At 35.3% G+C, this 24,904-nt stretch overlaps 1 protein-coding gene across 1 annotated transcript in view; it reads left to right on the top strand.

Moving 5' to 3' along the window:
* The window catches only part of LOC309858324 (ephrin type-A receptor 5), a gene marked incomplete at its 5' end in the record, with an annotated part of 44,186 nt that extends 19,967 nt beyond the window's left edge, over positions 1 to 24,219 (top strand). Inside the window, one exon of the mRNA XM_082751006.1 lies at positions 23,906 to 24,219. Coding sequence (XP_082607132.1) covers positions 23,906 to 23,910 — 5 coding nt within the window. The remainder of the gene's footprint in view (positions 1 to 23,905) is intronic.
* Between the last annotated feature and the right edge of the window lie 685 nt (positions 24,220 to 24,904).

The following is a 24,904-nucleotide window of genomic DNA, read 5'->3' as shown; positions in this document are numbered from 1 at the left end:
CACTCCAAATCTGCTAGAACTTGTACAGGAATTCAGTAAAGTGTCAGGATATAAAATCAATGCACAGAAATCAGTTGCATTTCTCTACACCAACAACAAGACAGAAGAAAGAGAAATTAAGGAGTCAATCCCATTTACAATTGCACCCCAAAACATAAGATACCTAGGAATAAACCTAACCAAAGAGGCACAGAATCTATACTCAGAAAGAAATTGAGGAAGACACAAAGAAATGGAAAAATGTTCCATGCTCCTGGATTGGAAGAATAAATATTGTGAAAATGTCTATGCTTCCTAAAGCAATCTACACATTTAATGCAATTCATTCTTAACTCCAAATCTGATACTGGATTTTAGCATACTGCAGTTAAGACAAACATGAATTTAAAATATCCCTATGGCTGACATATTTTAAAACTCATTCCCTTTACTCGACATGATCTATACCAATCCATGGAAAGAAAGATACCAGTTTAAGTTTCAAAGAGCCCAGATTGATACAGATATTTAATGATGTTTCAAAAACTCTGGTTTTTGACCAGAGTTCAAAACTGCTGGTCAGATCATGTCACTTGCTATTTTCTGTGGTCGAGTCATGTTACTTGCTAAAGCCTCCATGGAGTCCTTGAAAGACAGGTTGGTTTGGTGGAGTGCTTTTCAGAATGGGTTTCCTAGACATAGTCCTCTAGGCCTTAAAGATAATTTATTAGCATGTTTATGCTTTGAATTTTAATTTCCATAAATATCTTAGACATGTGCCTTAGTGCTTTTGGTCTGCAGTAAGAAAATACCAAAGACTGGGTGGCTTATAAACAAAAAATATTTATTTCTCACAGTTCTGGAAGCTGGGGATTCCAGGATGACCACGCTGGCCGATAGAGTGTCTGATGAAACCCCTTTTCTGGGTACAGATTGCGGATTTCTCTCTGTGTTCTCACGTGATGGAAAGGACTCCCTCTGGAGTCTCTTTTATAAAGCATCAGTCCTGTTCATGACTCAACCCTCGTGATTTTAAGACCTTTCAAAGACATTACTTACGAATTTCATCATCTTTGGAGGTTAAGATTTCAACATGCACATTGGAGGGCAAGGGTGCAAGCATTCATACCATAACAAAAAGTAACGTAAGTGTTTTCTAAATCTGGGAACTGGCAGAATATGCATTTTTTTAGATCTACTCTTGCACTATTTCAAAGTGACTCCTTATTCAGATTCAATTTATTTAAATATTAATGATTTAGAGTAAAGGTAAAAATTGGAATCAGAATGACACATGACCAACTAAATTTCAAATGAAAATAGTGTTCATTGTATGAAAAAAAATGTTTTACAGCCTTTAAAAATTCTAAATAATTGAATCATCACTTTGAGTTAAACTGAAAAGTTCCCCATGTAATGGCAGGCAGCATTATATGAACACAGCATTTCAGTTTCAGCTAAATAGCATGATGTTTCACATTGACTAGTATTGTTGATTTGAATTTTACTGGTTCTGTAGTTTTGTTTGTATTAACTTTATAAAATTACTTGGCTTTATAGTTTGTAGCAACTGTTAACTAGTAAGTTTCTTTTTAGCTTTCTATTTATATAAACAGTCTCTGACTTAATAGTGATTCAACCAGCTATGATGTTTTTGAATTTACAGTGGTGTGTAAGCAATTCACATTTAGTAGAAATCATACTCTTAATTTTGAATTTTGATCTTTTCTGGAGGTAGTGTTATATGATATGATACTGCCTCATGATACTGGGCAGGCACAGTTCACCATAGCTCCACTCAGCCACACCAACTTGAGGGAGAAGAACCAATACATTTATAACCATTTTGTACCCATGTAACCTGTTTTTCATCTTCAGTACAATATGCAATAAAAAACATGAGACATTCAATACTTTATCATAAAACAGACTTTGGATAGATGATTTTGCCCAGCTGTAGGCAAGTCTAAGTGTTCTGAGTACACGTAGGCTAGGCTAAGCTATGATATTCAGTAGGTTAAGTGTGTTAAATGCATTTTCAGCTTATATGGGTTTATTGGGATGTAAACTTATTGTAAGTTGAAGAATATTTGCAAATATTAAGAAAGATAATAGAATTTTTTTCAAAAAATAAGTACAGAGAGAATTTTCTTCTTTTAAAAATTAAACATTACTCAAGTTTTAGAATTCTCTCTTTTTGAAAATGAAATTAGGTTATTATCAGGCTAAGTACTTTTTGCACATTTATCATTAATTATATACGCTTTAGAATGTTTCCTAAAAGATTAATAGAGAGAATTCAGTTTTTAAATTATAGAAACAATCTTATAATTTTGTTGCACAATCAATATTGCATTTGTCTAAGTTACTTGTTCTTTAAATGAGAGTCACTAAAGAATTACTGTTAACACTTCGGTGTGTGTCTGCATTGGTAAGCTAACTCAAGGCGAACTAATTCCTATTGTTGGTTTGAAATTATTCTGCTCAGAAAAAGCAAAATCTTATCCTTTCAGTTTTAGTTGATATATAGTTGGTTAGAAATCAACTCTTAAAAAGCTGGCAATGATCAGGTTTGAAAAACCTGACCTTGAAAAAATGGAAATGATCACACGGAATGGAACGTTTCAGTACAGTTATGCATGACCCAATAGAGCTAAAGGATCTTTCTGAAATATGGGGAAAACAAATACAAAGACAAACATGAATTGTCTATCCTGAAATGGCAGGCCCATGTACACGTCACACTGGCGACATAGTAAGATGAAGCAGTAGAAATTCCACATTATCACGGCAGACTGCTTAGTTAATTAATTTGTAGTGGTGGTAGAAATAGGAAAAGGTTTACCCATAAGAATTTTTAAATCATCTTGAAAAATTTTTTAAAGTCCAAAGAAAGTACCACGGGGTGCCTGGGTGGCTTAGATCAGTTATATGCCTCCATCTTCAGCTTGGGTCATGATCTCCAGGTCCCCGGATCCGGGCACACATTGGGCTCCCTGCTGGGCAGAGAGTCTTCTCCCTTTCCCTCTGCCCCTCCCTACCTCTCCTGCTTGCTCTCTCTTCCAAATAAGTTTAAAAAAAAAATCTTAAAAAAAAAAAAATTAAAAATAAAAAATTTAAAAAAAATCTTAAAAAAAGTGCCATATCTGTTGGTAATAAAATTATGCTTCATATAATTTCTACCTTAGATTGACATTTCAAAACAGCCATTGTTTTTTTCAAATTAAAGTGCATTTTTTTTAATTTTTAATTTTTAATTTTTTAATTTTTTTTATTTATTATTTTTTTTAATTTCAAAATTACTTTTATTGTAAAATAAAACACAGATACAGAAAACCAATGTATGACTTAATGCATTTTATGAGATGTCACCTCTGTTACCACCACTCAGGTGAAAAATTGCCAGTCACCCAGCAACCCCTGCATGGGCCCACCTCAGTCACACCTGCCTCCCCGAATGAGTGACCATCAGGTGATTTCATAACAATCACGTCTATGTTTCTTTATAGATTTATCACCCAAAGAGCATCCCTGGACATTATGATCTAGACTCATACTTCATGCTTTTCACAATTCAAAATGTCTTGTCTCTTTTAATTTGCAAGTTCTCCCTCTACCTTTTCCTTCCTTTATAGTTTATATGTAAAGGTCTCAGGTCTGCTGTTTGCATATGTGTGGTGCTATTTAGCTTGCTTCTCTGTCCTCAGAATTTCATGCGAATTGGTTCAGAGGATTTATCAGCCTCAATCATGTTTTAAAGGCTGTCATATTGAGAATGGACAGTAGGGAAGCATTCTATTTGAAAATTAGTTAACCATCAGAATAATACCAATGACTTACTGGACATTCACCATATGCCAGGCTTTATGCTAAGCACTTTTTTAAAAAAATTTTTATTTTTTTATTTTTTTTTAATTTTTTTTATTAATTTTTTATTTTTTATAAACATATATTTTTATCCCCAGGGGTACAGGTCTGTGAATCACCAGGTTTACACACTTCACAGCACTCACCAAAGCACATACCCTCCCCAATGTCCATAATCCCACCCCCTTCTCCCAAACCCCCTCCCCCCAGCAACCCTCAGTTTGTTTTGTGAGATTAAGAGTCACTTATGGTTTGTCTCCCTCCCAATCCCATCTTGTTTCATTGATTCTTCTCCTACCCACTTAAGCCCCCATGTTGTATCACCACTTCCTCATATCAGGGAGATCATATGATAGTTGTCTTTCTCTGCTTGACTTATTTCGCTAAGCATGATATGCTCTAGTTCCATCCATGTTGTCGCAAATGGCAAGATTTCATTTCTTTTGATGGCTGCATAGTATTCCATTGTGTATATATACCACATCTTCTTGATCCATTCATCTGTTGATGGACATCTAGGTTCTTTCCATAGTTTGGCTATTGTGGACATTGCTGCTATAAACATTCGGGTGCACGTGCCCCTTTGGATCACTACGTTTGTATCTTTAGGGTAAATACCCAGTAGTGCAATTGCTGGGTCATAGGGCAGTTCTATTTTCAACATTTTGAGGAACCTCCATGCTGTTTTCCAGAGTGGCTGCACCAGCTTGCATTTCCACCAACAGTGTAGGAGGGTTCCCCTTTCTCCGCATCCTCGCCAGCATTAATTTTTTATTTTTTTTATTATTATTTTTTTTATAAACATATATTTTTATCCCCAGGGGTACAGGTCTGTAAATGAAACAAGATGGGATTGGGAGGGAGACAAACCATAAAGTGCATTTTTTAATTTAAGATCTAACTGAAGATCCAGTGGCACCTGGGTAGCTCAGTCGGTTAAGCGTCTGCCTTTAATTGATGTCAATGATTTCAGGTTCCTGGGATGGAGCTCTGCGTTGGGCTTTCTGCTCAACAGGGTGCCTAATTCTCCTCCTCCTCTGCCCGTCCCACACACTTGTGCTCTCTCTTTCACTTACTCAGTTAAGCCTCTGACACTGGCTGAGGCCATGATCTCAGGATCGTGGGATTGAGTCTGGCATTGCTCAGCCTGGAGCCTGCTTCTCTCTCTCCCTCTGCCATTCCCCTGTTTGTGCTCTCTCTCTCTCTCTCTCTCTCTGTCTGGATCAAATAAATAAAACCTTTAATTGAAGACCCAGTTGGTATAATATTTGATTATTTCTAAAAATATACTTACCATTTTTAATTAGAAGATTTTAGCATTTTATACCAATATGGCATTCTCTACATAAGAAAGCTAGAATTATAGGCTCTGGAAATATGCTAGAATAAGTAAAAGGCAACATTCAGGGTAACTTTGTGTAGTTCTTCTCTCATATCTTTTTTTAGTTTGTTGCCAAATGATCGCCTAAGTCTTTGTTTTTGTTTTTTAAGATTTGATTTACTTATTTGACAGAAAGGGAGAGAGCACAAGCAGGAGGAGTGGCAGGCAGAGGGAGAGGGAGAAGCAGACTCTCCACTGACCAAGGAGTCTGATGTGGGGGCTCATTTCCAAACCCTGGGATCATGACCTGAGCCAAAGGCTTAACCTTTGTGCTCCACCCTAAGTCCTGATACTGAATACCACCCATGTATTTGTTGGTAAAACTCCAAGACCTGTTTCCTAATGTGTCTTTTCAGTCCCCCTTCTTTAAGACAATAAAATCAAATAGCATACATGCTTTTAATTGCAAACAGTACAATATTTACCCATATAAAACTGTAAATACATTCCTTACATGGAGGAAGTCTCCACAAGTTTGCACTGCATTAATTACTGTCAGCATTCTGCCCTGAAGACGTATAAATGGCTCAGATCACGCAGACATACGCAGGTGGGGCAGTAATCTTACCTGTATATCTGTGTCCCTCTGCTTGCTGGGACTGCCCAGGTCCACCATACCCTGGTTCCTTGAGGATGAATTTCAGTTGTCAGAGCTTCCTCCTCTAATGATGGCAGGAGAGAGGCTGAGCCTTGAGTCCCTGGCTTACCCGTGTCTCCGCAGCCTGTTCTTCCTCCACCCGTGGTATCTGTTACTGACCCTTGCATGCAAGAGAGGGAGGAGACAAAATCAGGAGGGAAAACTACAGCCATCATTTTTCTGAATGTAGACGTTTGGAAGTAGAAGACCGCATGTTATGTGCAGGATGTATGTTTTAACAAAAAACAGCAGGGGTTAGCGTGAGTTATATCACGGAGAGTGTTATTGTATGAGAAATTTAGTAGGTTATCCTACAAGACTTCAATTATACATTTGGGAAGGGTGTGGAGATTAGATAGAAATAAGACTTAGATAAAAATTAGATATAGATACAAGTATATTGATAGAGATATTCCAAGAAATAACCCATTTCATGCATTAAAAATTTTTATAAACACCTTATATTTACTTATTCCACAAATATTAATTAAGGGCAATTGGGTGCTAAATATTCTACAACTAGGGACACAAACTGAACAAAGAACAAAAGTTTTCTAAGTTCTTAGAGACTGTTTCTAGCCTGATTGGTGACATCTGTCCTGAAATGTGACTGGATTTTGTAAAGACACTTTGGTTTTCTGGCTCAGTACGTACTTCCCATTTGACCTTTTTCCCTTAAACTTATGTCCAGAAATTGTGGCTGGATTTCTACTGATCTTTTAGATTCTAGGTAGTTAGTTGCATTTCTTCACATATGAAGCAAAGTTTTTGATGAAAAGGAAGCCTTGGTTGAAAATAATCTAGTCTATTTCAAATTAAAATATGAATAGTAGTGTATGTACAGAATTTGCTTGAACTTTAAAGCAGAGGAATAATAAATGAATTGCGCTCAGATTATAATTATGTAAATTAACTGAGCACGGAAAGGCTTTTCCCACATTCGTCTCTAAACACCACATCAGTTGCTTATGACCCTCAAAAGATGCGTAGTAACTTACTTCATATGCTACTGTCATGCACACATGATATGGCAAATGTTTTTATTTCTCATAAAAATGATGTGATTGCCACTGATTTACAAAAGCCTTAGAAAGGAAATGCCTAATTATCACATGAATGAACATAGCTAAAAGTATTAATCAAAGAAGATACCTCACAAATACTGAAGTCCAGGGGCGCCTGGGTGGCTCAGTGGATTGAGCCGCTGCCTTCGGCTCAGGTCATGATCTCGGTGTACTGGGATCGAGCCCCGCATCGGGCTCTTTGCTCAGCGGGAGCCTGCTTCTCTCTCTCTCTCTGCCTGACTCTCTGCCTACTTGTGATTTCTCTCTCTGTCAAATAAATAAATAAAAATCTTTAAAAAAAAAAAAAAAAAAAAACAAATACTGAAGTCCAATAGATATGGTCTTTTAAAAACAGGGATTCTCATACCAGTTTTGGAAAACAATATATGTGCAGTTAATATAAAACTTGCTCTTAAGTAAATAAATTACAATCATGGTGATAATAAATTAAACTTAAATCTGTGTTTGGAAAATAAAGTACTAATAATTATAAGAATAAACCTTCCCTTCAGATATGCTCTTTAACAAATGCTTCTTTCTTTGTTTGGAAATAAAAGGTACATGCAAACATTCTATTAACAAGGGTGTTGGAATGGTTTATATGTGTTCAAGAAAAATAGACTTTCTTTTCTTATTTCTGTGGTGTATAAAATTCATCTCTTTCTGTGTGGAGAGAGAATGTCATTCAAACTGATGGACACGGAGTGAGGTAGCAAGGGACTGAGCATTTGCATTGAGTATGAGGTCAAGTCCAGAACTCCCAGTGGTGTTACTCTGAATGTTCGCCTGTCCTAACTTCACGAACTTTTCATATGTGTCTAGGGTGAGAAATCTCCCAGGTGAATAGAGTTATAAAATAAGTGACAATCCACAGTAGGAAATCAGGAAAATATGCCAAAGTCTCTGGTAACAGGAAGTTTTAGTCCCTCATTTTTTTTTTTGTTTGTTTGTTTTACACTCAAATTTGTGTGTAATTTAGGGGTGGCACTGAACCTATTGGGTGAATCAAAGTTGAGACAGATGACTATAAAATGAGGCTTAAGTGAATGATAATTACACATTCATATGCTACATACCTGTGCTTGCCTTATTATTTCTTATACTTTGCCATTTTCTCCACCTGGGTGGAGAGTTCTGCCCTGGAGATATTTTTGATTACCAAAAAGCGAACAACAAAATTGTAAAACATCATGTCCTTGATTAATTTTATATAATTATTTCTAATAGAATTCTCATTACATTTGGATAATGGTGGTGAAGTTGCTAATAGATTTATTAATAGGGGTTTGAAAAAAATATTGAAATCTAAATCTAAATCTCTCTTCCCCTCACAGGGACCTGAGTAAGTATTTTAATATAGACAGTTTCACTAAGCAGTAGAGTTTTCAGATAAGCTAAGATCTCCGTTTTAAGTTAAGGAAGTAGTAGATGAAGAGACTAGTTGATTTCTATGTCGTGAAATTGCTGAGGTGTGGGGTTTGGGCAGCCAGAAGAGAAGGTACCTGATACTCTATTCAACCTGGGAGAAGTCTGAAGATTTGAAGATTTCTGACTATTCTAAGGTGTTGGGCAGTAGAGATGCTGTAAAATAGGGCTGGCTAAATTTCACTGGGAAAGATTAATTTTGTCGTGATTCATTTTGGGATTCTTTGTGATCTACTCCATTGTTCTAGTTTGTATGTGCTTTATGTTGATTATCCCCTCCTAAAATTGCTCAATTCTTTATGTTGTTTTCCTAGATTCACCCCTTTTGAGGGCTTGCAACAGTGTTTTTCTAATTTAGAGCTTATTGCTCTGTGGGATAGTGTTTTATCCAAATTACACCCCTAGACCAGCCTCTTTACTTTCTCTTTAGAATGGAAACACTGTCCAGTCAGACCAGGGATTTCACGTTAACATATCTCTAACTCTGATCTTGACCTGAAGGTGAGATGCCAGAGAACCTGTCAGAAGTTTCAGGAGATTTATAGGAAAAGACAGCTGATGATGGAATTGCACAGGAAAACTCAGTATCTCCGTAGTATTACCTGTGCATTCTGCTGTGATATTCAGTATTCTCTGGGAAAATGATCAGCAATGGCTACATATATTAGCTTTTACATATATTAGCAATTTACGTCTATTAAACACTTAGACTACACTGTCTTCCTTATGATTAACATTCTAGTAAGTTCCATTTAAATAAATATTTAACTATATTTCTAATTATTTTCTTTTTTATATAATTTCATGTTTTATTGAACAGAGCTTTGGTTCACTATTTCTAAGATGGAAAGCTAAAATAATACTTTCAGAGTATGGAATAGTAAAGGGCATGAATTGTCATATTCATACATTTAGTGAGTAGTAAAATAAGGAGAAGAAAATACGTAAAACTTTCAGTCTGGGATTGGAGGAAAAACCTGGTAAGGACTGAAGGGAGGTCCTGTGTTTTTTACCAAAACATCCTCTTGACTTAAGATTATACAAATAAGAATGTTGGTTTACAAATAAATAAATGAATAAGCAAACAAACAAACAAATACCAAATTGCACAAAACCATGTTAGGCAGGTGGAAAGGCCAGGATAGAAGGAGGGGGGTTGTGGAGACAGTCACCCTGGAGCAGGGATGGCTTCGCTGGAGATTGGGAGCTCAGGTTCAGGTCCTGGAGGTAAGAGCTGGTTGGGAAGTCTAGAGGCAGAGGTAAGTGCATTTACCAAAAGCCCTTGATTTCTAGTCAAGTTACTAGGATACTGATGCTTTCCTTAAATAAGGTTTAATTATTTCCTTAAGGTACAGCCCTAAGAGTATGAATGTGTCTGGGTATTTTAAAAGCTTTTGAAATATATTCAAATCTACCTTAAAGAATTGCTGTGATAATTACTATAATAGAAGTAATAACTGAGAGTGAAGGACACACTCCATTTTACTTTTTTTTCTGTTTCTACTTCCCTACACACCCATGCTTGTCATATTCCATATACACAAACTGAGAGAAACTCTTTGTCACAGAACTAGATTTATAACCACAATTGCCATATAAACTTTTCAGCTAGCGTATGGCTCATTGTATTATTAAAGGGGACAGGAATTGAGAAGCATGTCTTGTGTACTAAATGCTTAAATTCTTTTCCTTTATTTAATATGTTACTGGGATGATTCATTCTTCATTGCTTTTAGTTGTGGTAAGGGCTTAAGATTAAAGATAGATATTTGATTCTGTTTCTAGGTCATATCTTCATCTCTTGAATGGTTGCATTGGAGGTTAAATCATATATTAAGGTTACAAAATAACAAAAATAAGTATGGTGACATGATCATAAATAATAAAATTCTTCTAACAATGAATATATACTTAAAAACTTATTGCAGAGTGATTTGGGGAGAAAACATTCTAAAGATTAAAAGCAATCCTTTGATCAAAACCACAACGAGATACCACTTCACATCTGTCAAAAGAGCTAAAATTAGCAACACAAGAAAAAAAACAGGTGTTGGTGAGGATGCAGAGAAAGGGGGAACCTTCTTGCGCTGTTGGTGGAAATGTAAACTGGTGCAGCCACTCTGGAGAATAGTATGGAGGTTCCTCAAAAAGTGAAAGATAGAACTGTTCTACAACCCAGCAATTGCACTACTAGGTATTTATCCAAAGGATGCAAAATACAGATTCAAAGGGATGCATGTACCCTGATGTTTATAGCAACATTATCAACAATCACCAAATGGTGGGGAAAGCCCAGATGTTGATAAGCTGATGAATAGATAAAGAAGGTGTGGTATATACACACACAGAGACACAGAACACACACACACACGCACACACACACAGTGGAATATTACGCAGCCATCAAAAAAAGAAATCTTGCCATTTGCATCAGTGTGGATGAAGCTAAAGTATACTTTTCTAAATGAAACGAATTGGTCAGAGAAAGACAAATACCATATGATCTCACTTATATGTGCAATTTAGAAAGAAGCAGATGAAAACAAATTGGGGGAGGGGGACGGAGAGAGGAAAACCATAAGAGACAACAAACTGAGGGTTGATGGAGAGAGGTAGGTGGGGGGTGGGCTAGATGGGTGATGGGTATTAAAAAAGGCACTTGCTGTGATGAGAACTGGGTGGTGTATGTAAGTGATGAATCCCTGAATTCTACCCCAGAAACCAATATTGCACTGTATGTTGACTAAAATTCAAAAACTAAGCATTTGAAAAAAATGTATTCATTTGAAAAATAAATAAATAAAAGCAATCCTTTGTGCTTTTGATTTGAGCCTAGAAGCAACATCAGGGCTTAAGGATGAGATTTAAAAAGGAGCATGAGAAATTAATCACTAGTCAATTAAAAAAAACACAAAATATTATTCAAGGTATAGAACTAAAGTTCACAGTTATCCTTATTGCATATTAAATTATTTTCTGCTTCTTAAGAACTTATGTATTTGCATCAGAGTTCTATAAAGAGATCATATTTAACACATGAGAAAATTATTTATACTTTTATAGCTGTGTTACAATATGGAATTCGCTAAAGTCTTCATTAGGATCACAAATTATTTCTAAACTTATGTTCAGATTTAGGACGAGAACAGGAATAGAGAAATAAGAATACTCTAACCTTTTCATATCAACATGTGCTTCAATTGCAGTGTTTTTATTAATTAAAAAATTAATGGAGGAAGTTGATGTAAAAAATATAATTTATATTGATTATTTTGGGGAGTTATATTTCTTTCGTGGACTATATAACATGATTTTGAAGGTTTATTCTAATTTGTTGATTTTACAATACAGAAATAATATTTAGAAGTGTAATTTATTATGTGATGATAAGACCCAGAACTCTGTCTACATTGAAAAACAAAACAAAACAAAAGTTTAAAAAACCCCACCCATTCAAAGACTAATCCCTATGACCAAAATACATATTTGTATTAAAAAATAAAACACACATAAGACCTCAAAAATAAACTCACTTTAAAAAGTAGATTCTTGTGCGTGCTGGAGTCAAAAACAAGGAAATAAATATTGGGAAACCTGAATACAAATGGTAACTAATGTTGTTTGAGAAACAAACCTTTTTCCTTAATTCTTTGAAATTATTTTTTTTAACCCTGCTTAAGCCTTGGTGCTTAACAAGAAAATCTTCAAGAATTGATCCATTGACTGCTTCATTTACCTTCTCAAGCGGTTTCATGAGCAATATCCAACACAATGATATAATAGTCTTATAAATTTTATGATACTCCATTAAATCTATTTTAAACCTATTGATTTAGAGCATTTAGGGTATACAGTTTTTTATAATGTGTTTTTTACTTGTAAGTGAGCCATATTTTGCATTTTACTTGTCAAGTGGGTAATATTATTGCAAGTGGGCCACACTGTTCATTTTAATCATTAAGGATTAAATTTTAAGATCCTTTAAAATAGTCTTCTTACTTCCGTTTCCCCTTTCCACTACTTCAGTGAATCCTTCTATATTTCTCTGTCCTTTCCTTGTCACTTTCTCATGAGGAAATATTTCTAGAAAGGAATGTTCTATTTACTAAGTTTAGAGGAAGAGTGAGGGAGGAAAGAAAGAAAGAAGGTGGATTTTGAAAGGGAAGAGGAGGAGGAGGAAAAAAAAAAAAAGTGAATATTAGGGTCTTGTTTCTCTTAAGTTACTTCGTGCTCAGTCTTTCCAGAAACAATGACATTCTATCACTGCTTGCTTCTTTCATCTCCATCGCCTTCTAAATGTATATCATAATGCAAATTTATTATTAAAATATGATAAATTAACTGAATATTAAGACTTTTCTCTTTATTGGCTTTAAATAAAGAAATTATGATGTGGGTACAGATTGAATGGAAAAATCATGTTAATGGTTTAAAATATGCACAGACAATGAAGTGCTGCCTCGGAATACTGTGGTTTTTTTTAGATACAGAATATTACAGAATACTCATAATTAGTTATGTCTTTCATCTAAAAAGGCAGTAGGATGTCTACTCTTTTGCTGATCTTCATTCTTAAGCAATGACTTTTTTATCCCTAGAGTGGTCAGACTTAGATGGGTGAGAAAGAGCATTATGGAAAGGAAAGATGACTAAAGTATTAGTCTATTTCAAGGCTCAGGAAAGGCAGATCAGAAGAACATTCTTAGGGATATGTGTAGGGTGGGGGAGTGGAAAGAGGTGGTCCAAATAGCTCAAGGCCATTACCCTGGGGACCTCCAACCAAAAAAGGAAAAATTAAGATTCTATGACTAGATTCAGAAAGCTGGATGCTACCTCTTGACTTGCAGTGACTCCTTGATTTCATTAGTGCTAACGTGGAGGTTGACTAAAATAGTCTGATATTTCTGATTTTAAGGTGTCTAGGTCTTAATACTTTATGAATTTACGGAAGGCTCACACCCTGATGTAATTTGAAATTAAGGATATGCGTAGAGGTTCAGTCATCACTATCTTTTAGCGAACGGAGCATATCTTGGGGTGGGAAAGAACTCTGAACTCATGAAGCATTTAAACTACCCAGTTGCCTGTGTATCTATAGACCTTCCCCCATACTGACACCTTCACAAACGCACACACACAGATCCATTTAGCAAATATTGTGTTACTACCTCAGAAATTTTTCTTTCTTTTTGTTTTTACCATTTTATTTATTTATTTGGCAGAGACAGACAGCAAGAGAGGGAACACAAGCAAAGGGAGGGGGAGAGGGAGAAGGAGGCTTCCTGCTGAGCAAAGGGCCTGATGTGGGGCGATCCCAGGACCCCGGGACCATGACCTGAGCCAACTTCTAAAGGGAACAACTTCTATAGCAAGAAGATTTTCAAATTTTGCCAAATGTCTGACTAAACTCTAAGGTTTTTGAGGGTGTTTTTTCTCCACGATTGGAAGAAGAAGGTGTGCAAAACAAGGGTTAGGAATCAATTGTATTAGGTACGATATACTTAATTAAATTCTAGATATTTAATTTTGAGGTGAAATAGCAAAATCTTTACCCAATACTAAGTACAAAAACATTATCTTTTATTTGTATATTCCTATAATAAGTGAATGATTTATGGTCCTATTTAATTTTTTTCTTTCATGTCTGAACTATGTTCCATTTTTGTGCATGTTTTGAATAAAAGAGAATAATGTATATCTTTAATCAGCAAAACCATTCTGTATTGATTTGCTTTTAATTTACCTGATTCCAATTAAAGTTGTTCAAGAAATATTCATATCCTCTAAAAAATTGAATTTGAAACTTCAAACACAACATTGCTTTAATAACTTGGGAGTGAGGAGGAATATCTCCAAGTTTTATCCTATTGACACACTGATTTTTCTCTTTTACTATCCTTAAATGCACACTGAACTTTGCAAGTTAACTTTTTCCGTGTTATTTTTAAGTCACTTTTTAAAAAAGAACCCTTGGGGGTGCTAGGGTACCTCAGTCCTTGAGTGTCTCAGTCGTTGAGTGTCTGCCTTTGTCTCAGGTCTGGATCTCAGGGTCTGGGACTTTGTCTCAGGTCTGGATCTCAGGGTCTGGGATAGAGCCCTGCATCGGGCTCCCTGTCCAGCGGAAAGCCTGCTTCTCCCTCTCCCTCTCCCTCTGCTTGTATTCCCTCTGTTGCTGTGTTTTTCTCTGTCAAATAAATAAATAAAATCTTAAAAAGATAAAGAACCCTTGGAAAATAGTTGGATTAATTCATATAAAATGAAAATGGACATTTAAATTCATGATAAAAACCAATTAATTTTACATTTACAAAATATTATTTATTGCATTTATCTTCATAAATATTTTATTTGGGGTTAAGAACTTTTAAAATACTTACTTCAATATAATGAACCTAACCTAAATACTTTTTATTTATTTCCCTTAATATTGTTGTAATATTATGATAATTCCACTGGTTATTCATCTATTTTCAAAGTATATGTTTGTGATATACTTTTGTAACAATTACATGTTTGCATACATAAGCAAATTATTCTCTGTAATAGAATCAGTGAGTTGGATATTGCTTTTCAAATGTTTTAGCATTTTATCCTTTTATTATGCTTAGAAAAATTGAGTAACCTGAGGGGAGGTGCCTGAGTGGCTCAGTCAGTTAAGCATCTGCTTTGGCTCAGTTTATGACCCCAAGGTCCTGGGATTTAGCCCCACCTACACCTTCCTGCTCAGCAGGGAGCCTGCTGCTCCCTCTGCCTCTGCCACTCCCTGCTGTTTGTGTTCTCTCTCTGTGTCAAGTAAACAAATAAAATCTTAAAAAAAAAAAAAAAGGAAAATTAAGCAAACAAATTTTATAAATGTACATCATAGTAAAGGAAAATAGTCATTTAGTGTAAGAATATATGCTGATTTTTCATGATTAAAATTGATTAAACTGAAGGGGTGCCCGGGTGGCTCAGTTAGTTACGTGTCTGACTTCGGCTCAGGTCATAATCTCTGGGTTCTGGGATCAAGCCCCATGTTGGGCTCCCTGCTCATTGGGGAGTCTGCTTGTCCCTCTCGCTCTGCCCTTCCTTCCCAAAACCCCTTTCCCCCCACAACACCCATGCCCATGCTCATGCTCTCTGTCTCTCAAATAAGTAAATAAAATCTTAAAAAAAAAAAATAGATTGAACTGAAGAGCACTAGAGGAACACTTTTTATGATCTTAAAGGTAATACAATATTGACAAAATTGAAAAATTCATTGAAAGTAGATTCATTTTCTTTTGTTATTTATAAGAAACTAATTCCTTTTAAAAAAATGAACAACTTTTTTTTTTAGGATATTATTCCCATTATCATGATATTTTTTGCTTTTCAAGACAAGTACTTTCCTGAAAGAATTTCTCCTCTGTAAATTGAATGATAATCATTTCACCACTTCCGTTGGTGTTTTCCTTAAGGTGAATTAAAACACAATATTGAAGAATGAAGAATAAAGATTGGATATTAAATAAAAATTAACCATTAATAAAAATACATAATTTCCTGTTGTATGTTTGTTATAGTTGATATTTAAAATAACTTGTGGTACAAATATAATAAAGGACTATTCAATATTTTATGACACATCCAGAGCAAATGTAATCCTTGCTATCATAAGACAATATTTTCCATGATTGAAGATTATTAAATAAATACAACAATATTTTGGTAGATATAATTGTGTTAAGTGTCCAAAAGTTCTATATATTTAATTATTATGCTTATTATTCAAGTAAAATAAGTCTATTTCTATGCTTCTCCCCCAGCAACTGCTATTAGAATGCTTTACTTCCCCCAAAAGATATGTACGTCTGGCAAAATTAGAAAATTATTTGAAAAGGACCCTTGCTACTTGACATGAACAGGTAGATTTTTCTCTAGAGCAGATAAAAAGATATGGAGTCAGGTCCCCAATTTTTCCCATGACAAAAGAGGTACATAAAGTGTTTGTTTTTGACAAAAAATAGTAGCATCATTTCAATATTGATATTCATGAATGTAAGTAGACTTTCATTGTTCCTACACCAAGACTTTGAAAATGAAAACTGGTCCATAATTCATTATACCTACCAAAAAAAAAAAAAAAAAAAAAAAAACAGTGGAAAAGAAGGATTATTTTATCAGTTGGTTGAATGTAAAACAGAAGGGTTGGAACAAACGATGAATGTGAATCTGAAAGTACAGGACAATGTCGGTGAAAGTAACATAAATCATGAAAAAGTTTCCTGTCCACCCCAACATAGAAACTTGCACTGATCCATATTTGGAGTAACGCTATTGGTGAATGGAACATTCTCAAATTCTCTGGTTAACAGGCACAGTCATCATCTATATTTGATGTTCCTTGTCAAATACACTTTTAGATACACGCAGGCAGATATTATCTACTGCCTTTCTATATGAATCATTTAATTTAATTTTTTTAAATTTTTTTAAAAGGATTTATTTATTTATTTGTCAGAGAAAGAGCACAAGCAGGCCGAGTGGCAGGTAGAGGCAGAGGAGAAGCAGGCTCCCTGCGGAGCAAGGTGCCTGATGTAGGACCGCATCCTAGGACTCTGGGATCATGACCTGAGCTGAAGGCAGACGCTTAATGACTGAGCCACCCAGGAGTCCCTATGTGAATCTTTTTAAAAAATGCATTTTTATTTCATTTAGTCTTTTCAATCCTAGAACGTCAAACAGTGACAGAGGTTGGCTGTTCACCAGTTTGAACTTGAGCATTTACTTTTTGTCAGAGATCTCTTAGGCTATCTTTTTTCCTTAATATGTACTGAGAGCCTAAACTCTGGTGTTATTGATATTAGCTTATATGTGGCAATATGTCAGCTATTTAAAATGTGTTTTTCTTCCAGTTATAAAGTAAATAAACAGGGGGATTCAATGTACAGCACAGGGAATAGTTTTTTTTTTTTTTTTAATTTTTTTAAGGGGTGGAATATAGTTAATGACATTGTAATAATTTTCTATGGTGACAGATGGTAGCAAGATTTATCATGGCAATCACTTTCTAATGTATATCAATGTTGAGTCACTGTGTTGCACACCTGAAACTAATATTATATTCTATGTCAACTATACATCAATAAGAAAATATGTTTTTGTTAAGGCAGGGAATGGGGGGGGCGCCTGGGTGGCTCAGTGGGTTAAAGCCTCTGCCTTCAGCTCGGGTCATGATCCCAGGGTTCTGGGATCGAGCCCCGCATCGGGCTCTCTGCTCAGCAGGGAGCCTGCTTCCCTTCCTCTCTCTCTGCCTGCTTCTCTGCCTACTTGTGATCTCTGTCCATTGAATAAATAAATAAAACCTTAAAAAAAAATTTAAAAAAAAAAAGGCAGGGAATGGGGGTTTGACATATTATGGCCATTTCAAGACCAAGTATTAAAAATTAGAAAAGAGCACCAGTGTTCTCTTATAACTGTTGACTGATGGAAGTAGGGTTACTAAGAAGTTCATTTCTGGTGGTAAATACTTTGCAGAGTTCATCCATTTAGGTCTCATATAATGAAATACTTGAGAACCAAAACTTTCAAGAAACAACAAAATTTTCTATTGTAATGATCTAAAAAAGGAAAATTATCATTTTATTCCTTTTGCTTTCATAGCATATTAGACAAAAATATTTTTCAGGTGTCTGATAATTGCTAGTATGATGCATGCACAAAAAGAAATGTGAAGTAAGAGTGTGTAGTCAGTGCGATTCTTTCATACCAAGTGTGTGAGACCTAGAAGAGCATGACCATGCCTAAATATACATTCCTGAAATTCCCATTTAAAAACATAAACCTACATTATTAAAAGATAGAGGGATTGCTGAAAAAGCAAATGTTTAAAAGTCTGTTTTCCAGGGCAACCTTTGTATATTTTAAGTGATCTCTAGCATGTTACAGTTTTGGTAGGAAAACCAATTTATAAGAATTAGTGTGCTGTCAGTTGCATTTTACTCTTGTTAAAGATATGAATGGTGCCATACAGACACGGCCTGCCACCAACAGGACTAGGGTTGCTAACCCGCAGATGTTTCTAGCCAGCTCCAAGCTCTGGGGCCCATCCACACAGCACCAGCACTGTGAATTAAATTGGAGTAGCACCGTGCTGCCTCTCTGGATTCCCATCAAAGAACAAAAACAAAAACAGAACATAAAAAAGCACACAAAAACAAAAAACAATAACAACAACAACAACAAAACCAGAATGACAGGAAAAAAGAAGGTGATGGGTGGCATTGAAGACAGGGCATGAAATTGATTTAGCAAAGGGTTCAACATTGACACTGCAGCCTTAATTCCTGAAAAAGTTTGTTATGAAAGATGTTCCAGAAGATTCTTAGTTTATTGGGGTGGATTTTTAGAGAACACTGTGTTACTTTGTGCACTGCAGCTGAATATGAAGCGTTAAGTGACATCCTGCATAATATCTATATACATCTGCCAGAGGGAATTGTGTGTTTAATACACACTACAATTTAATCCATTTAGACTGTTATTATATTGTGACATGTACATTGAACATCTTTGTTGCATGAGTGGAATTGCTAAACAGAACGAGGAGACCCCATTGTCTTCCAGTTACAGAGTCAGGTGAAAATAGGGGCAGAAAGCTCTTAATTACCATATTTCTATGTTGTAAAAATAGGGCCCCCACAGAGGTCTCTTTGTAATACAAAGAATAGTGAAATTTTGAAAGACAAGTTTGAAAGGATATTTTCAGGGAAGTGGAGAATTCAAAATTAAAACCCAAGAATTGGCTAAATTAAATATTGCAGCATTTCTGACACATCAAATTTGAAAAAAAAGATATCAGGGTGAAAAAATGAGATAGAAATAGTCTTCTAGTTATGTTTCTAAGGTATGGTGGAAAATAACATTTTTATAAATTATTTAAGGTTATTAGCTCACAGACAACTTTTTAAAAATTATTTTTATTAACATATAATTTATTATTTGCCCCAGGGGTACAGGTCTGTGAATCATCAGGCTTACGCACTTCACAGCACTCACCATATCACATCCCTCCCCAATGTCCATAACCCACCACCCTCTCCCAACCCCCCTCCCACCACCCCCACAACCCTAGTGTGTTTTGTGAGATTAAGAGACTCTTATGGTTTGTCTCCCTCCTGATCCCATCTTGTTTCATTTTTTTCCTTCCCTCCTCCCCAAACCTCCCACTCTGCCTCTCAATTTCCTCATATCAGGGAGATCATATGATAATTGTCACAGACTACTTTTAATTTAAATTAATATTTTACTCCCATTCTGTTAAATTTTTATTTCTAACATAAATCAGTCTTTTTAGAATATTTTTGGTTCTATTTTCACTGTCAAACATATATTTAAATGTGTATTACCTAGAGTTTAGAATTCTTTTAACTAAAGATTATTCTGTACTTTAACATGTATGGAACTAGAGTGTAATGCTAAGTGAAATAAGTCAGTCAGAGAAAGAAAAATACTGTATGATTTCACTCATATGTAGTATTTAAGAAACAAAACAAGTGAGCAAAGTGAAAAAAAATTGAGACAAACCAAGAAATAGATTTTTTTTTCTTTAAAGATTTTGTCTATTTATTTCACAGACAGAGATCACAAGTAGGCAGAGAGGCAGGCAGAGAGAGAGGGGGTAAGCAGGCTCCCCGCTGAGCAGAGAGCCCGATGTAGGGCCTAATCCCAGGACCCTGGAACCATGACCCGAGCCGAAGGCAGAGGCCTTAACCCGCTGAGCCACCCAGGCGCCCCAAAATAGATTTTTTTTTTTAAAGATTTTATTTTAGAGAGAGAGAGAGAGAGTGAGGTGGGAGGAACAGAGGGAGAGAATAAGCAGACTCCACCTTCAGTGCGAGCCAGGCACGGGGCTTTATCTCAGGACCCTGAGATCATGACCTCAGGGGACATAAGGGTTTGAACCCAACTGACTGAGCCACCCAGGTGCCCCTATAAACAGATTCTTATCCATAGAGAATAAACTAATGGTTACCAGGATGGGAGTGGCTGGGGGCTTAAGTAAACTAGGTGATAGGAATTAAGGAGTACATTTGCCATCATGAGCAGCAGGTGCCGTATGGAATTGGTGAATCACTATATTGTATGCTTGAAACTAATTTAGAACTAAAAGTTAAGTATACTGGAATTAAAATAGCATAAGAGAATTATAATTGCTTCAAATAAGAAAATATTTAAAAGAAATAAAACAAATGAACAAAGGGGAAAAAAAAGGGAGAGACAGACAAACCAAGAAACAGACTCTTAACTATAGAGGACAAACTGATGATTACCAGGGGGGAGAGGGGTAGGAGGATGGGTGTAATAGAGAATTAAAGAGTGTTCTTATCATGGCGAGCACGGAGTAATACTTGGCATTGTTGAATCACTCTGCTGTACATCTGGAACTAATATAACACTGTGTGTTAACTCTACTGGCATTAAAAACAGAAAACTTAATAAAAGTATTTAAAATTTTAAAATTAAAAAAAATAAGAGTTATTGCTTTCTGCTATTCTGTTTCTTTCGCTTTGTGCATGTTTAAGTTTTCTACGTTTGATGAAAGCAAAATATTATGTGAAGTATTAGTTGTGAAAATAACATAACTAATAGATTCCTACATTTTCTGAAATAAAGATTGATCGAAAAGATTTGGGGTAGAAGAAGGTAAATTGGAGACTGAGCAAAGTGAAATTATTAAGACCATATTAGAAATCACTTACTAGGGGTGCCTGGGTGGCTCAGCGGGTTAAGCCTCTGACTTCGGCTCAGGTCATGATCTCAGGGTCCTGGGATGGAACCCTGCATTGGGCTCTCTGCTCAGCAGGGAGCCTGTTTCCTCCATTCTCTCTGCCTGCCTCTCTGCCTGCTTGTGATCTGTTAGATAAATAAAAAAAGAAAAAAATCTTTAAAAAAAGAAATCACTTATTAAAATTTTCTGGAACACATAATCATAAGTGCTAAGTCTCTTTGTTATGTAAGAGTACAAGTTTAGAAATTAAATACCTTGTGAAGGCTTAAAAAGAGAGTTTTTAAAGAAAAATTAGGTTGAATATACTAGGCCCCAAATTTAAAGTGCTCTTTTCCCAAGATTGCTTAATGATAAAAGATTTAGCTAAAATTCTATCAACTCTGATCCATTTAGCAAATGGGTCACCACTGACATTGGGAACTTATTTCCTGAAAAAGTTTATTATGTAAGAGTGTTTTAGAAAAGTCTTAGTTCCTTGGAATGAATTTTTAGGGAACCCTGTGAGGTGTCACTTAGTATATTGCAACTGGATGTGAAGAATATTAAGTGTCTTTCTCTAAAATACCTTATATACCTTGCCAGGACCCTATCTAATAGTTTAATTAGTTATATAATATTTGATTATCTATTCTGTGTAATTGATAAGGAAACAGAATAGAAAACCACAAGATTTATTTCAAGGTGCAATTGTGTGAAATAACATCATAGAGTAACAGTGAATACATTTTAAAATAGGGGAAATAACAATAATAGGAAATATAGACAGTTGATAGGTGATGCCATTCCTTGCACTCTTCATTGTTTCTGTAAGTGTGAATGTATATCAATATATCTACATATATATCTACATATAGATATATATAGATATATATCTACATATAGATATATATAGAGATTATATATAGATATTATATATATAGAAAATATATAGAGAGATTATATGTATATATATATATTGCTTAATTTGGTTCTACTTTATTTTTTCTAGTTAAGGAAATATTAATCTACTTCATATGGTCCCTAGCATCTGAAAATGTTTAAGACAACTCAAAAGAATACCAGGTACTCTACTGGCTGAGTTTTGAATAACTTGTAAATGAAGCTAGAAAGAGTATAAAGTTTCTAGAAATAGGACTGGGGTGATTAGGGCTGAACTAAGCCATCATTCACACGTGCTTCTAAAAGGATATGATAAAAAATAAACACACAGCTAAGTTTATAGAAAGCAAAATGTATAGAACCAGTTTATAGATTCAAACAAAGTTCAAAATCACATGGAAATGAAGGAGAAAAGGAAGGAGTAATGTTGGTAATCTCTTATGTAATATTTAAATTTCTGGTCAGGGACAGCAACAATTATCTACAAGTGAATAGTAAATATAATTTAGAAAAGTGAGTTGAAGTGGTTCTAACATTTTAGACAAAAGTAAGAACCTTTGTGCAAGCTAAGAAAGATCTTAGCTTGAAGAACTTCTTTGGAGAGTTTGCTTTTGTGGCTCTTTTGTATCTATACTGTATTTCTCAAAGCGCCACCAATTATCATGTGAGAAATGTGTTTCTCATTTCTCAGTTGCACCTTCAACTGAATACAGCAGAGCTCTTGCTTCTTCCGATTATTTGAGATTTTGAGTCCAATTTAAAAGTCATTGGCCATCATTCCTTGAAAGAACCAGACTTGCTAAGCATTGAAATTATTCTATAGCAACAATTAGAGAGCATTCCTCAACAGTAACCCAAGTAAATGTGGAGGTCCATAATGTTAACTGGATATTTTTTGTGGAAGGAAATATTTTAACTTGATATTTTAACTGGATATTTTATTTTAACTGGATATTTTTTGTGGAAGGAAATATTTTAACTTGGGGTTTCACCATCCTAAATGAGTTATTTAGGATGGTGAAACCCCAAGTTAAAATATGTATGCAGAGGTAAAATCTGGACTGAAAGATGTTTTCCTTTTTTGTTTAAAGATTTATTAAGCATAGCTGAGGTAAATGGAGAATAACAGATGATAAATTAATTTAACAGTACCTGGTAGTTTACAAGGGATCTGGGACAAAACATAGCTTGAGAGGAAAATTTCTAGTAATTGTGGAATATGTTATAGTACTTGTTTTGATTTATTAATGTCGGATTTTTTCTAAACAGATGGATAAATTCTGAAAAATGCTTTTGAACACATTTAGTTCCTAAAACTTTGTATCTAAAATTCTCTCATTACCCATTTAAGATTTTTCAATAGGACAGAAATGAGGGAAATGGCTTTATTTCCCTCCAATGAAAAACTAAGCATTTTTCATGTGCTAATTTTAAAATATCCTTATCAAAACCATGCTCATCTCAAGTCATTAGTCTTCACACTGATTAAGAAGTGGGTATGTGGGGCACCTGGGTGGCTCAGTGGGTTAAAGCCTCTGCTTTCGGCTCACGTCATGATCCCAGGGTCCTGGGATCAAGCCCCACGTCGGGTTCTCTGCTCAGCAGGGAGCGTGCCTCTTCCTCCTCTCTCTCTGCCAGCCTCTCTGCCTACTTGTGATCTCTCTCTGTCAAATAAATAAATAAAATCTTTAAAAAAAAAAAAAAGAAGAAGAAGTGGGCATGTGGTATCTCAGGTATTAGAGATTTTATGCTGATTATTCCTTATCTTCTCCTAAGAAGATAAGATGTTATCTTGAGAAATTTGCTGATAAATCTCCAAATTTAGTAGCTTTTTACTGTAGTTCTAGTTCCTAAAAGCTAATCATAATGTAATTTCTTATTAACTGCATTTCCAGAAAAATAACTATATTCCTCCCTGTCAGGCTAAGAAGGTCTTTGTGTGCTGTGATGGAAGAATGCTGAACTATTGTACGCCTCTAAGTCGTTCTGAATCTTCTCTTTGCTACTTCTTTGATGGAGGAACTGAAGGCCACTCTTATTCATTCTTGTACATATTTTCAGTTGAGAGTAATCAGTTAGGTTTCCATCAGCCATGCACACCTTAGCAACACCCAAGAAATAAAACTCAGCAAGTTTTGGACAAGGGACAGTTCTGCCAGACGGACCACTGAAGTAAGGATCAGCCAAGTGTGCATATGAGCCATGTATAATTTTTAAAAATGGAGATAAGAGGAGGAAAAAAAGAGTAAAGTAAGAGGAGGAAAAAAAGAGTAAAGGAAATGAATTTGTATTATATCTTCTTGAAAGTGTGCATTACTATGACCATAATACTTTAACTAAAATAAAAGTCATATGGGACGCCTGGGTGGCTCAGTTGGTTAAGCAGCTGCTTTCGGCTCAGGTCATGATCCCAGCGTCCTGGGATCGAGTCCCACATCGGGCTCCTTGCTCTGCAGGGAGCCTGCTTCTCCCTCTGACTCTTCCTTCCACTCTGTCTGCCTGTGCTCGCTCTCACTCACTCTCTCTCTGACAAATAAATAAATAAAATCTTTAAAAAAAAAAATAAAAAATAAAATAAAATAAAATAAAAGTCATATGTGCAGTATTTTAATTAATCAGTGTCTTTAATGTCTTGAAGACTTGTGAAATTTATCTAAAAATAATTTCTTAAATGTTGGAAAGAATTTAATATGATAAGTTTGCCTTTGACAGTTGTAATACAGCGGGGGGGGAAATTACTACCTTCAGTAGGTCAGGAATGTTTTGGTATGCATATTCTCCATGACCCCCTTGCATAATGAACCATATGTCTCACCCATGCATGTAAATGCAGTTGCAAAATTTCCTTATGAGTTCTTTTATATGAATTGCCTATAAAAATAACCCCAAGTTAAAAATAACCCTTAAAGTTTTTTTTTTCT

The sequence above is a fragment of the Mustela nivalis genome (assembly GCF_964662115.1).
Source record: "Mustela nivalis genome assembly, contig: HAP1_SCAFFOLD_2185, whole genome shotgun sequence".
Lineage (NCBI taxonomy): Eukaryota > Metazoa > Chordata > Mammalia > Carnivora > Mustelidae > Mustela > Mustela nivalis.
The sequence above is the reverse complement of the archived record's forward strand: the minus strand, read 5'-3'. Positions and strand labels throughout refer to the sequence as shown.